This window comes from Plasmodium gonderi (genome assembly GCF_002157705.1).
Source record: "Plasmodium gonderi DNA, contig: Chr11, whole genome shotgun sequence".
Taxonomy (NCBI): Eukaryota; Apicomplexa; class Aconoidasida; order Haemosporida; family Plasmodiidae; genus Plasmodium; species Plasmodium gonderi.
This window is the reverse complement of record NW_021628936.1, coordinates 1137199-1150032: the sequence shown is the minus strand read 5'-3', so window position 1 is coordinate 1150032 and position 12834 is coordinate 1137199. Positions and strand designations below refer to the sequence as shown.

Sequence of the window (12834 nt, the reverse complement as noted above, 5' to 3'; positions counted from 1 at the left end):
CAGATTCAGGGATGAAAAGTGAGCCACAGTTAAGCATGTTTATGCATATATATTAATATGTGTGCATATATATATATATATATATATATATATATATATATATTTACCTATACACGCACATAACATACATATGTAACACCAAAAAAAGAAGAAAGTGCACATCTCCCACGTATCGACGATGCAAAAAATAATGAAAAAACAGGAGTGAGTATAAACACGTGTATATATATATATATATATATATACTCGGATATGCATGTTGAATGAATTACCTACACAGAAAAAATACCCCATGAAAACATATACCCACGTGGCCATTTCTTCTCACCCCCTACCTCCCAAATAAGTCGGATTCTTATAAAAAAAAAAAAAAAAAAAAACCATTCCATATTTTTAAATGCGATCCTTTGTCATTAGAGATTCATTTATGGATTCTCTCCATCGACGATGGTACTCGTGAAAGGAGGAGAGGAGAGGGGGTCATTTTCAAGACAGCTTTGTTTGAGTGTTTGTAGTTCTTCAATGGCAACCTCTCCCCCTCCCCCCCCCCCTTTTTTTTTCTCTCACCGGCCTATTGCTTCACCTCTTTTAACGATTTTGTTAATATATGTATAATTGCATTGGAAACTCTTTTTTTTTCGTCATTTACTGAATCTATATTTGTATAAATTTTAGGAAACTTTGTATGTAACCAGCAGTACAGGTCGATTATTTCATAATATACCTCAAGTACACTGATGTATTCATAGAACCCTATGTTTGGTGGGTTCAAATCCTGTGGAACGATTCGATGGGTCACACTCTTGTCCTCAGGTAAAGAAAATAAAACATTTGTATCTAATGGGAAATTCAGACAACCTGTATTTTTTTCCATCAGCTCCTGTATGTAATTAGAGCTGGGAAAGAAGCTGCAGCTCCTTGGTTCCTCCATGCCAGCTGTATGATGCTTTCCCCACAAAACCTCATTTCGAAGTTTACCGCTAATCTCATTGCGAACCCCATCAGTGATTCCGTTAGTGGCTTCTCCATTGATGGTGTTCCCATGAAATAGTAACCCACTGGTAAGCAGATCTAAGTTGCTTAATTCTCCCTTTATGTTCTCAGCACCTTTAACACCCTCCACTTCATTAGTAGGAATAACAACCATGTCTCGACTTATGCATTGAAAAAAATCCACAAAACCTAATATCTCATGACACATAGCAAATGTTTTCAATGCAGTTAACATATTAACGTTATTTATATTTATTGGGGATAATGTGTATGCAAAGAGTATTTTGGTGTCCAACTTTGAATTCTTTAAAAATTTAGCAATAAATACCATTTGGTTATAATTTTTTGTAAGAAAGAAATAGACATCATTTATTTTTACATAATCCACCAGTATTTGCAAAATTTCATGTAGTTCAATTTTAGCCTTGTGTTCAAATTCTAACAATTTTTTTAATTTATCAATCATATTAAAATCAGGAAAATATCCTGCACGTGTAAACGAATCCTTCCTTTCTTTAAGATTAAAAAATGAATCTGCAGAATTGTCCCCTCTTATACTGCCCAATTGGGGGGGGTCAATTCTCACACTTAATGTTTCAGTATCGAAGAAACTGTTCCTATTCCCATTTAATTTAGTAACAACATCTTGCAGAACTTTCTCATTTTTTGATTGTAAAATATGTGATGTATCTACATAAGGATTATTCCAATTATCTTGTACATCTGCGCATGTATTGTTTTTCCCTTCTCTTTGAGCCATCATGTCAGTAGAGAGATTTCCAATATCGTCCTTCTCCACACTACTTTCAATGGGCGCACCAATGTTTTCTCCCCTAAATATTCTTTTAACAATGTGTAAATCATGCGAATGTACACAAGTAACATAACCATTTATGGGTTCTGTGGACTCCTGGTAAAATCTTCCAGCTCTTCCGGATATTTGTAGTACTTCTGAAATACTTAAATATCTTAACTTATATCCATCAAATTTCTGCAAAGAATAAAATATGATCCTTTTTATGTTGATATTCACCCCCATACCTATAACATCCGTTGCGATTAATATAGTTTCCTTCTTAGATTTGGATAACCTTGAATATTTACCTCGGTGGTCCTGGAGTCTCATTCTTTCTTCGCGGTCATCTTCTACTTCTTCCTTTTCTACTTCTTCCTTTTCTACTTCTTCCTCTTCTACTTCTTCCTCTTCTACTTCTCCCTCTTCTACTTCTCCCTCTTCTACTTCTCCTCCTGCTCCAACTTCAACCGTTTTATTCTCCTCTGTACAGTACCAATTGAAGAGTTCAATTTGTTTTTTCTTCGACTCAGGGGGCAAGGACCCGTAAATTATAAAAACTCTTTTATTCATCCCTTCCAATCGATGCTTCAACAACATTATGTTATTTCGAGAAAAGGTTATTACACAATCACCTGTCTTGAGATTTTTCAAATCCTCTGTATTTTCCTGTACATGTAATTTGGTTAATCTTTTGAATCGCTTTATTATCAATTCATCATGTAGAAGGTCAGACAGATTTTTAATTAAATTGACGACATTTTCACTTCCACATAAATATATCTCTTCACAATTTACGTTTAGAAGAACGTTTGTCCAAGAGTATCCTCTTGTATCATTGCTAATCATCTGAATTTCATCAATTAAAACACAATCATAATTTCTATTCAATGGAGTCATTTCTATTGTACACACTGTGTGTGAAGGATTTTTTTTTTCAATTATTTCCTGACCTGTTAATAAATTAGTAACTTTATTTAATTTAATCAATTTTTTGTGTATTTCCCATGCTAATAATCTTAAAGGAGCACAATACAACCCATTATTTGATTTACATAATTTCTTGAAAGCTTCATATGTTTTCCCACTATTAGTTGGACCAATGTACAAGTGTAATTTTCTTCCTTTTTTTTTATTTTTTACAAGTGTACTCAATTCACTAAAGTCGCATATTCTCTTAACATGTTCATAAAAAATCCACTGCTTGTAGTAATATTTTTTTATAAAAGACAGAAAAATATTTAAAACTTTTTCATATGGCATCATGCATTCCTTGAATGTGCTTCTCCTTTCCTGTGACATTTCACTTATCTCCTTCTCTTCACTCGATACCATATGGGAAAAGCAATCTCTTGTTTCTTTCTTTGTTTCATTTCTCTCTACATTCAGCAAAAATTCCCTCAAATCATATGAATGACTTGTGTTTTCTATGAGATATTGCAAAAAATGATTTCTCACATCATTGTCTAATAAAAAAAAACTAGGTATTTTGTATGTATGCACAATATGGTGTAGTAACTCATTATCATTTATAACTCGAATTAAGACATTTCTTATTTTTTGTAATTCGTTGTCATGAAGTGGGATCAGCTGTTGCACCTTTCGATATTCTTCATTAATTTTTTTAACACAATTCTCCCTCGGATTACTCTCCATCTGGATTTTTTCTGAATGCAATGAGGTAGCTTCTACTTTACCACATGTCTGTATCCCTCCGCTGCACTTCTTGCTTGTGACGCTAAGCACTCGCACCTTCCCAGCGTTTATGAAGTTCCAGCATCTTTGAGCACCACTTTCAACTTCCCTTTCCTTGCGACAAATAAGCACAAAACATTTTAACATTGTTTTTCCTTTTCATGTGTTTACTCGGAAGTAAAGAAAAAAAAAAAAAAAAAAAAAAAGAGTCCACTTTGGAAACGCAACATTGAGACGTAGCAATGTTGTAATGTTGCAGTGCTGCAGTGCTTTAATGCTGTAATGTGTCCATTCTTGGAAGATTACGAACGTGAAACTAGAGCTTAAGGCACGTACAACATGTTTTCACAAAAAAAAAAAAAAAAAAAAATATACACCTTCCATTAAATATACAAATTTTTTTTTTTTTTTTTTTAATCTACGCATGGGACCAAAGTTTCGTAACATTATATTACCACAGTGTTTGTTATCTCACTATGAAACGATGGTAGGAATATTTTCCCTTGGTCTATTTATTTTTTCATTTTTATAAAATATACTCTTTTCTCGGGGAAATTCTCCCCTTCGTTGTGTCATTTGGAAGAGAAGTAATGATGTGGTGAAGTGACGAGGTAGCAAAACGACGGGAAGGGAAAAAAAAGCAAATCCATTTACAAGACTATGTCATATTGGTTGTTTTTCCACCGGTCAAATGACAGATCATTTATTGTACCACTTTGGAGAGCACTTTTGGGTAAAAAATTTGAAGAAGTTTCATCTTGATATACAATATCAAGATAGGAATCATGAATGTAACGAATCCTTTAGAGGGTGATATGGTATATACATGCACTTTTTTACATGTTTATTATGTTTGAAAATTTTTAAAAAAATATATTGAGAAAATCAAAGTAGAGGCACAAACATGTTTTTTCTATATATTTGGGGAATTCTTTTATATGCACCCATAAAACAACTTTTTTTTTTTTTTTTTCTTTTTCTTTTTCTTTTTCTTTTTTTTTTTTTTTTTTTTTTTTTTTTTTTTTTTTTTTTTTTTTTTTTTTTTTTTTTTTACACGATTCATTATTGCACTGTGGAGAAAAACCTGGCATGTCCATTCAACATCTGACACATGAAGGCTTTCCCCTTAAATCTACGCTTTCATCAAAATTTAAAAAGAATTAATATATGTACCCTCCGGTATGCACCTTACATGTTAGCAATGTGCTGAATGACATGAACAATGGATACGCGCATTAATAATATTCACAATAATAAAATACACACATATGAGGACACGCCTTGAACAACTGAGAACCCCTTTTTTCTTCATTTTCTCTAAAATTAAAAAATAGCAACTTTGAGAACAGCGTGTCAATAAATACATTGTTTCATTTAGGACGTTAAGGTAACCATTCCTTTTTTTTTTTTTTTTTCTTTTTTACAAAATGTTTTGTATAATGTTTAAAATGTTCTACACTTATTCCTCATCGCTTAATTTAGCAAGTTTTAAAATCGTTGTAGATTATTCCTATATCAAAGTCTTTTTATTATGTATATGCAAATATTCAACTATTTTTGTAACATGAAACGTAATTTTTCTCTTCCTGTTCTCTCCTTCTCCCTTTTTTCCAATGCTTACCAAAATTTAATTAAAAAAAAAAAAAAAAAAAAAAAAAAAAAGTTGAAATTCATGAAATCTATACAAGTTTTTATTTACAAAAAAAGTTAGAAGAATAAATAGAAACGAAAAAAATTAACATTAAAAACCCAGTATATATATATATATAGTACATGTAACTCAACATTGATGCTTAAAACAAGTGCGTGTAATGTTGGTGTGGGGACACAAGCGAAGGGTTCGCGCCTTCTTGTGTGTGCATTATAGTTCATTCATTATGCGATGTAAAAACACTAGGGCCAGACAAGATAAAAGTGTGTGTATGTGGACCTTTCAAGACGGTATAAGTTTGTTCTTGTGTTCTTATTCTTCTCTCTTATTCTTCCTCTTCTTCCCTGTATGTGTGTGATGTGTATAACTCAAGGGAGTCCGCTTGACAAGTTGATAATTCAGAAGATTTTAATTTAATACAGGGTATTACACTACTACACACACTTAATTCAAGTGTAGTAGGGGGAATAGTTTGTCTATGAATACACATGTGTTAAAATGTGTCATTTTTTTGCTAAAACGTTAAGCGTTTAGAACAAAATTAAGTATATAATACATAATGCTGAGCATATACCAAAACGAGCACAAGAATGAATCAAACGGTATGTCATAAATACACAAGTGCTGAGGGCAAATTTTATCGACTGTGATGTGCTTCTTCGTGGGTTAAGTGATTTTAAAAAAAAATAAAACAATATATAATGTAGTAATGTAATATAATACAGTATAATAAACTAATTAGTGTGATATATTGAGTCGGAATAAGAAAAAAGGATTTGCGCTAGAAATAATGGCTTCACCTTTTTTTTTTTTTTTTTTTTTTTTTTTTTTGCCATGATACAAAATCAGTAATTGTGTTGTCTTTCCCCAAATATTAAGTGGCCCCCATCCTCCCCCTCTGCTGCACCAATAGGAAGGATTATATATAAAAATAAATTAGGAGAATCTACTTATATATATGTATACATATTTACTCCTTTACTATGGGTATGCCTATTTTTGCACGCATCAAAAACCCTAGTCATTATTCAATGACCTTTATTTTCTTCAAACATTTATACATCTCATATGCACAAGGTCTCTCCTCGGGTGTAAAACTAAAACACCTTTGGAGACATTTTTTGATCGAATTCGGTAAAAAATTTGGGATATGGGGAGTTTTTTTATTAACTAATAACTCATGACGAATTTTTACATTTTTGGACAAATTATGATAGGGATATTTACTTGAAAATATTTCAATGACACAACAAGCTAAACTCCAAATGTCAATTTTTTCAGTAACTTCAGATGTACAACTAAATGTTTCAGGGGCCATATACCTGTAAGAGCCAAAATTACTATAAAGCTTGGAATTCTTAAATCGAGCCTTTCCAAAATCACACATAACCAGGTGCATATTATTGTCAATTAAAACATTTGATGTTTTTATATCTCCATTAATTACTGGTGGATTATGTGAATGAAGCCCATGTACTATATAACAAATTTCAGATGCCCATGCTAATCTCTGCTTTTTATGAATTTTATTTTTATTCTTTAAAAAATTAAATAAATTTCCCTTAGCATAGTACTCTAACAATAACATTAATTTGTTCGATTTTATACATATACCATAAAATGTGCATATATTTGGTCTTTGTATATTTTTATATATTTCAATTTCTCTCAAAAAATTTTTTAAATTCTTGCTGTCCTTTAGATCATGTATTTTAATAGCTACAGGAATTTTTACCTCAACCATTGCTTCTCCCTCTCCATTCACTGCTTCGTCCTCTCCACCCATTGCTTCGTCCTCTTCACCCACTGCTTCGTCCTCTCCATCAACTGCTTCGTCCTCTCTATCAACTGCTTCTCCTTCGCTATCCACTTCTACTTTCATTCTAGAAATATTTTTCACCCCTTTTCTATCAAACGCGACTTGTACACTTTTCACTCCATTTATATTTTTCTCCTTTTTCAATTCAATCCCTAATGCATTTTTCTTTTCTTCTACTATTCCTTTCTTTACCATCTGTCGGGAATTTCCATTCTTCTTCCTCTTCTCCTTGTCGTCATAGTCGTCCTCGTCCTCCTCCTCCCCATCTACCTCATACACTAACTCCTCTTTATCACTGGGTGCACCTAGAATATCCATATTCTGCTCATCCTGATTATTCTCTTTCGATCCATAATTATATTCTCTCTCGTTTCCATACCTTTTGAAAACGTTTTTATTCCTCTGCACATTCATCATCATCATCATTGTGGTTTTAGATTCATCTGAATTGTTCGAGTTTAGCAAAGTGCTACTTCCAGCTCCATTATTACTGATCTGCATGATGTTTCCTTTCTTTGTACTTGCCAATTTTTCTTCTTCATATTTCTGTTCTTTATTGCTTCCTGTACTGCTGCCATGACCGGTTCTGCTTACACCACCACCACTTCCATTACCACTGCCACTGCCATTTCCATTACCACCACTATCACCTCTTCCAGCGCCTTTGTTATTTTCCGTTTCATTAATCATCTCATTATGCTTACTATTTCCCCCGGGCATCTTCTTCCTGCTTTTCTCCTCATAAGCATAATCAGCATTGACCTCCTCATAATTGCAACACAAAAACTCATCTAGTATGTCAATTTTCTCTTGTAGCAGAAGAGAATCTCTATCTTCCATATTAAAATTCAGCATATTGTTCTTATTATTTTCTCCGCATACATACGAGGAGTTCTTGTGTTTTATACTATGAAAAAATGTACCATTCGTGGACGGTTCTTCTTCTTCTTCTTCTTCTTCTGCTACTCTTCTTCTTTCCATATTTGCACTCCTAACATTTGCATCGCATTGTTGGTCATTTGCACGGGGATAACAAGAGCAATTTTTAGGCTGTTTATGATATTTTTTTCTTAAATTAAAAAGAAATTTCAAAAATCCAAAAATTAAAGCATTCAGTAAATGACTCATATTCATCTTGCTGAATGGAATAATAGCTAGTTTATTAAGACCATTTTTATGCTTATTTATTTCATGTTTAAGTATGGAAGAACTTTTCATCATTCTTTCATTATTTAGAACATTAAAAACTGTTATGTTTTGATAGCTTTTCAATTCTTTAAACTCATCTATGAACACAATTTTAAAAATGCACTTGTCACTATAGTAGTGAAAAATATTTTTATTATCAAAAATGTAAAAACTATCATTATGCAATCCGTACGTTATTATATTTTTGCTCTTTACATACAAAAAATCTAAATTGTTTTTATACACAATGTTGTTATGGTATACGTCTACTAATAGATACGCTATAATCTCTTCATGATGTTTTTTTTCCAAATCCTCGTTATAGTTGCTCATAATTTTTAATTTATATATGATTTTTTTAGCTTCCTTGAAAAATTCCTCTCTATCAATAATTATCTTGTCACTCTTTTTATTTGAATAAATAAAGTTTATCATTTTTTTTTTTAACCTTTTTATTTCTTGCACATGTACACAATTTCCTCCTTTTTTCATTTCAACCTCTTCAGCTTCCTCATCTGCATCCTTTTCTTCTTCCGCTTCGATCCTTAGGTTCTTGGCGTGATTTTTTCTTCCATTTGTTTTTTCCTCTACCATTCCTTCTGCCATTCCTTCTACCTCAGCTTCTCCTTCGTTCGGTTGGCCTCCTTTTCTTTCGTGCACAATGTTTCTAAAGAGGTGATAGGAATTACTACTATTACTATTGCAACTACTACTATTGCTACTGCTACTATTACTACTACCCCTGCCCTTGCTGTTATTTCCGCCCCCAATGGGATCAACTTCTTTGTTCTTATTACAACCATCATGTTTATTTGTTTTTTTTTCTCCATTTTCGACATTCTGATCCCAATTTTTTAACATGTTTTCAATGGAACATTTGTTCTCCTCCTTTTCCACCTCATCAATCACCATCTCATCATTTACCTGCACATATTCATTTTCTACATCCTTGAAAAAATGTTCATCCTTTTTATAATTGATGTTCCTTGTGGACCTGTTTTGGCTAGCTGGATTGTTGAATGTGTCAAATATTTTCTCGATCAATTGGTTTCGCAAGTTACACAATTTTTTTGTGCTCCGGCTGAGTTTGTTATTATCACTATTGTGGCTTTTCTTTTTCTTCATTTGGAAATGGTTGTTTGTCCCACTTCCATTCGTGCCACTCCCGTTCTCGCTCCTCGCATTTTGATGTGTATCCTTCAATTCTTCTAATTCCTGAATGTGGCCATTATTATTATTGTCGGCATAATTGCTGAAACCCTCATTATTAATAGCTTCCATATGATTGTTACTAAAGGGGCCGTTGTCATCTTGATCTACCTGAACAACATTTTGCTGTTCCTGATCTTCTTCTAACTGCTTGTTTGGATTTTTTTCTCGTTTGTTTTTTCCTCCTCCTACATTTATTACTCCTTTGGAGACATCACGATTTAATATCATTTTGTCATATTTCTTATTTCCATTATACCTTGGATCACAGCTTTTAATTTTCCTTAGCAAGACACCTTTATAAACAACACCAAAACCACCCTTGGATAAATAAGAATGAATTTTAATATCATCATAATGAATTAAATATGAATCACTAAGATATAAAGAACAAATATTGGTATTCGTCATAAAAATAATTTTCGATATATTTGTAAATATATTTTGATTTCCCAATGGGTAGTACAATTTTATTCTTTTAACTATAACATCATTTTCTCCTAAATGTATTAGAGGGAAATTTAGCAATTTTTCTTTTTCTAAACTTCTCCTGTATAATTTAATATTGCAATTTTCTTTCGTTTTAAAAATTTTTTTTTTTTCATCATATACAACATTTTCATTACTCATGCAATTTTCTTTAAAATATGCCACTGAATTGTCTAAGTTAATACCATTGCTACTTCTGCAATTAATAACACCATTATTATGGTTATCATGGGAATTCCTCTTTTCGTTTGAACTTTTATTTCCATGCATATCTGAATCGGATGCATTAAAATTGCAATTACTATTCTTTCCTAATAATAGTATACTATTTTTTTTGCATGCATTTTTTTGGCTTTTATGATTTTCCTCCATATCAATATCGGGACTTCCACCTCTCTTTCCCACCCTAACTTGCTCTGGAATCTTATTATTCTTTTCGTTTTTGTTGATCATATTTTTAGCACGTTCACCAGCAGATACACCATCAGCAACATCACCAGCTACACCTGCACAACTACTTCTTCCCCCTTTATTCTTATCCTGATTTATGCAGCTACAACTTTTGTCGATATAATTTTTAACATCATTTACAAGTGGAGTTGTTGTTGACCCAACTTGGGAAGCTCCTACATCAATGCAAACTCCTCTTGAACCTACTACTTTCTTCTTATTCTTGAATAATTCATTGCAATCAGAGGATGAAGGTCTATTATACTCCGTCTCACAATTTAATATATTTTTTGCATTTGGATTTAACATTTTCTTTAATTTTTCCTCTTCCAAAGATCCTTTATTTAAGTATAAATTGCTTCTAACATCGTGCATGTCGTGCAATGGTCTACTGCTTAATCCTCCCATGTATACAGTGTTAGATATATTTCTCTTACTATTACTAGTTAGTTCCTCTGGGGATTGACAACACATAATATTATCAGTAACCTTAACACCTTTTAAATTATTCGTGTATAAAACGTTTGAAGCACTTGGTACTTTCTGTAAAGCGTTATGCAAATTATCTTGTTCTGTCATCATCATCATCTTCATCATATTGTCGCGTGCTCCTCCTCCCACATTTCTATCCATTTTATACATTTGTGCATATTTATTTTGTTTTTCTTTTTCGTCGTCTTCTTTCTCCTTTTCTCCTTCCCTGAAAAAGAAATTTTCAAAATTGTGATGATCATGGAAATTGTCATATTTTCTTTCAAAACCGTTATCACATTTTCTTTCATGTCGATGATGTTCATTCACTCTATCGTGTTGCTGCTGCCCATTATTGCCATATTTCCTCCTCCTATCGAATCCTGAATTCAAAATAAATTCTCCCTTTTTCTGTATACTATTCTCTCCTAAATATTCCTTTAATTGGTAAAAAACATAATTATTTTTCTCATCCATCTGTTCTATACTTTTCCTTTTTTCAAAATTTGCATATTGTTGTTGATTAGAACAATAGCCACCACTAGGGTACTCAATTTCTCCCTCTCCTTGATCAAAAAAATTATTGCACGATATATTTTTTTTTTTTTCTTGCACTTTTACCTTGTTCATACCTTTTTCTTGTGTTCTATTTACATTTGTTAATGAATATGTATTTTTCATATTTTCATGATTTTTTATATAGGAAATATAATTATTCTTCTCTTCTTCCCTAGCTTCTTCTTCTTCTCCTCTTTCAAATTCTATCCTTTCCTTTTTAATGTTTTTTAATTTTTCTTTTAGTTCCATAAGGTTATTAATAAATAATCGTTTGTTCATAATTTCGTTGGCATTAACAATGTTGTTCTTTTTCCCCGACATTCTTTTCATGAGGATATTGTTATGATTATTGCTACTGTTACTGCTACTGTTATTGCTACTGTTATTGCTACTGTTATTGTTATTGCTACTGTTATTGTTATTGCTACTGTTATTGTTATTGCTTCTGTTATTGTTATTGCTAATGTTATTGTTATTGCCATTATTATAATTACTGATATTATTGTTACTACTACTCAAGCTGCTACAATGATTGTTAATTGGTTTATTTCCAAAAAGATGGGTATGTGTATATTCAGCAACATTTGAAGGAATTTCTTGAAAAGAAATGCCTCCGTTAATATGGTGCCTGTTTGTGTAATCATTCGGATAGCCACTCGCATTGATACTATACTTATGATTGTTCATAGTACTCTTATTAATACATTCCTCCAAATTCTTGTGCTTCCCAACGAGATTATTGTTATTTCTATTGTCATAGTCGAACTTGCAGACATCGTTTCCCCCATTGTGGGGGTGATCTAACATGTGATTCACGTTTCGATAATTTAAAAATTCAATACTTCCAAGAATTTTCTCTAATTGACCATTAAAATAATTTTTAAAATTGCTATTTTTTGGGCTGTGATTAATTTTTCCATTTGGGAAACTTTTGGCACTGTCCAATTTGATGCATGGATTTGTGCCTCTACTATTGTAATATCGTTCATCGTTACATTCATTGTATCTGTTTAATGCAGAATAATCTCCGCTACCTCCATAAGAGCTTCTTCCTTTGTAATCGAGGTGAGAAGAGAGGTTGTTGCCATTTTCATCCATATACAATATGTTCTTATTGTTACTGTCACCATTTATAATGACATTCGAATTAGTGTTGTGATATTCCTCGTCTAAAAAATTTTTTGTTCTTAAAAATTCTTTATTAAATTCTTGCGTTGAAATAATGTTATTATAGAAAATATGGTTGCTACTTTTTCGATGGGGACCAGTTACCTCTTGCTCATGCAAATTTCCATATAAGGACTGTTTCTTTGTTTGGTTTCTTCCCTTGAACATTCTGCTTTGTCCTCTATTAACTTTTATATTCAGTTATAAATATATATATATATATATATATATATATACATACATATATATATTTTCTTTATCCTCTTGGAGTAAAATATATGTTTTTCAATAGAAAAAAATATTTCGTTACAATTTTATTTTTTCACTTTTTTTCATTTATTTTGAAGTAGT

At 31.9% G+C, this 12834-nt stretch overlaps 2 protein-coding genes across 2 annotated transcripts; both read right to left on the bottom strand.

The window, feature by feature from the left end:
* Positions 1 to 571: 571 nt before the first annotated feature.
* On the bottom strand, positions 572 to 3628 carry PGO_112440 (ATP-dependent DEAD box helicase; the record flags this gene model as incomplete). The annotated part of the gene is made up of 1 exon (XM_028688581.1): positions 572 to 3628. One exon carries the CDS (start codon positions 3626 to 3628, stop codon positions 572 to 574), a length of 3057 nt encoding a protein of 1018 aa, XP_028544382.1.
* Positions 3629 to 6156: 2528 nt separating this feature from the next.
* On the bottom strand, positions 6157 to 12651 carry PGO_112430 (tyrosine kinase-like protein; the record flags this gene model as incomplete). Its single annotated transcript, XM_028688580.1, has 1 exon — positions 6157 to 12651. The coding sequence occupies one exon, from the start codon at positions 12649 to 12651 to the stop codon at positions 6157 to 6159; it is 6495 nt and encodes a 2164-aa protein (XP_028544381.1).
* Between the last annotated feature and the right edge of the window lie 183 nt (positions 12652 to 12834).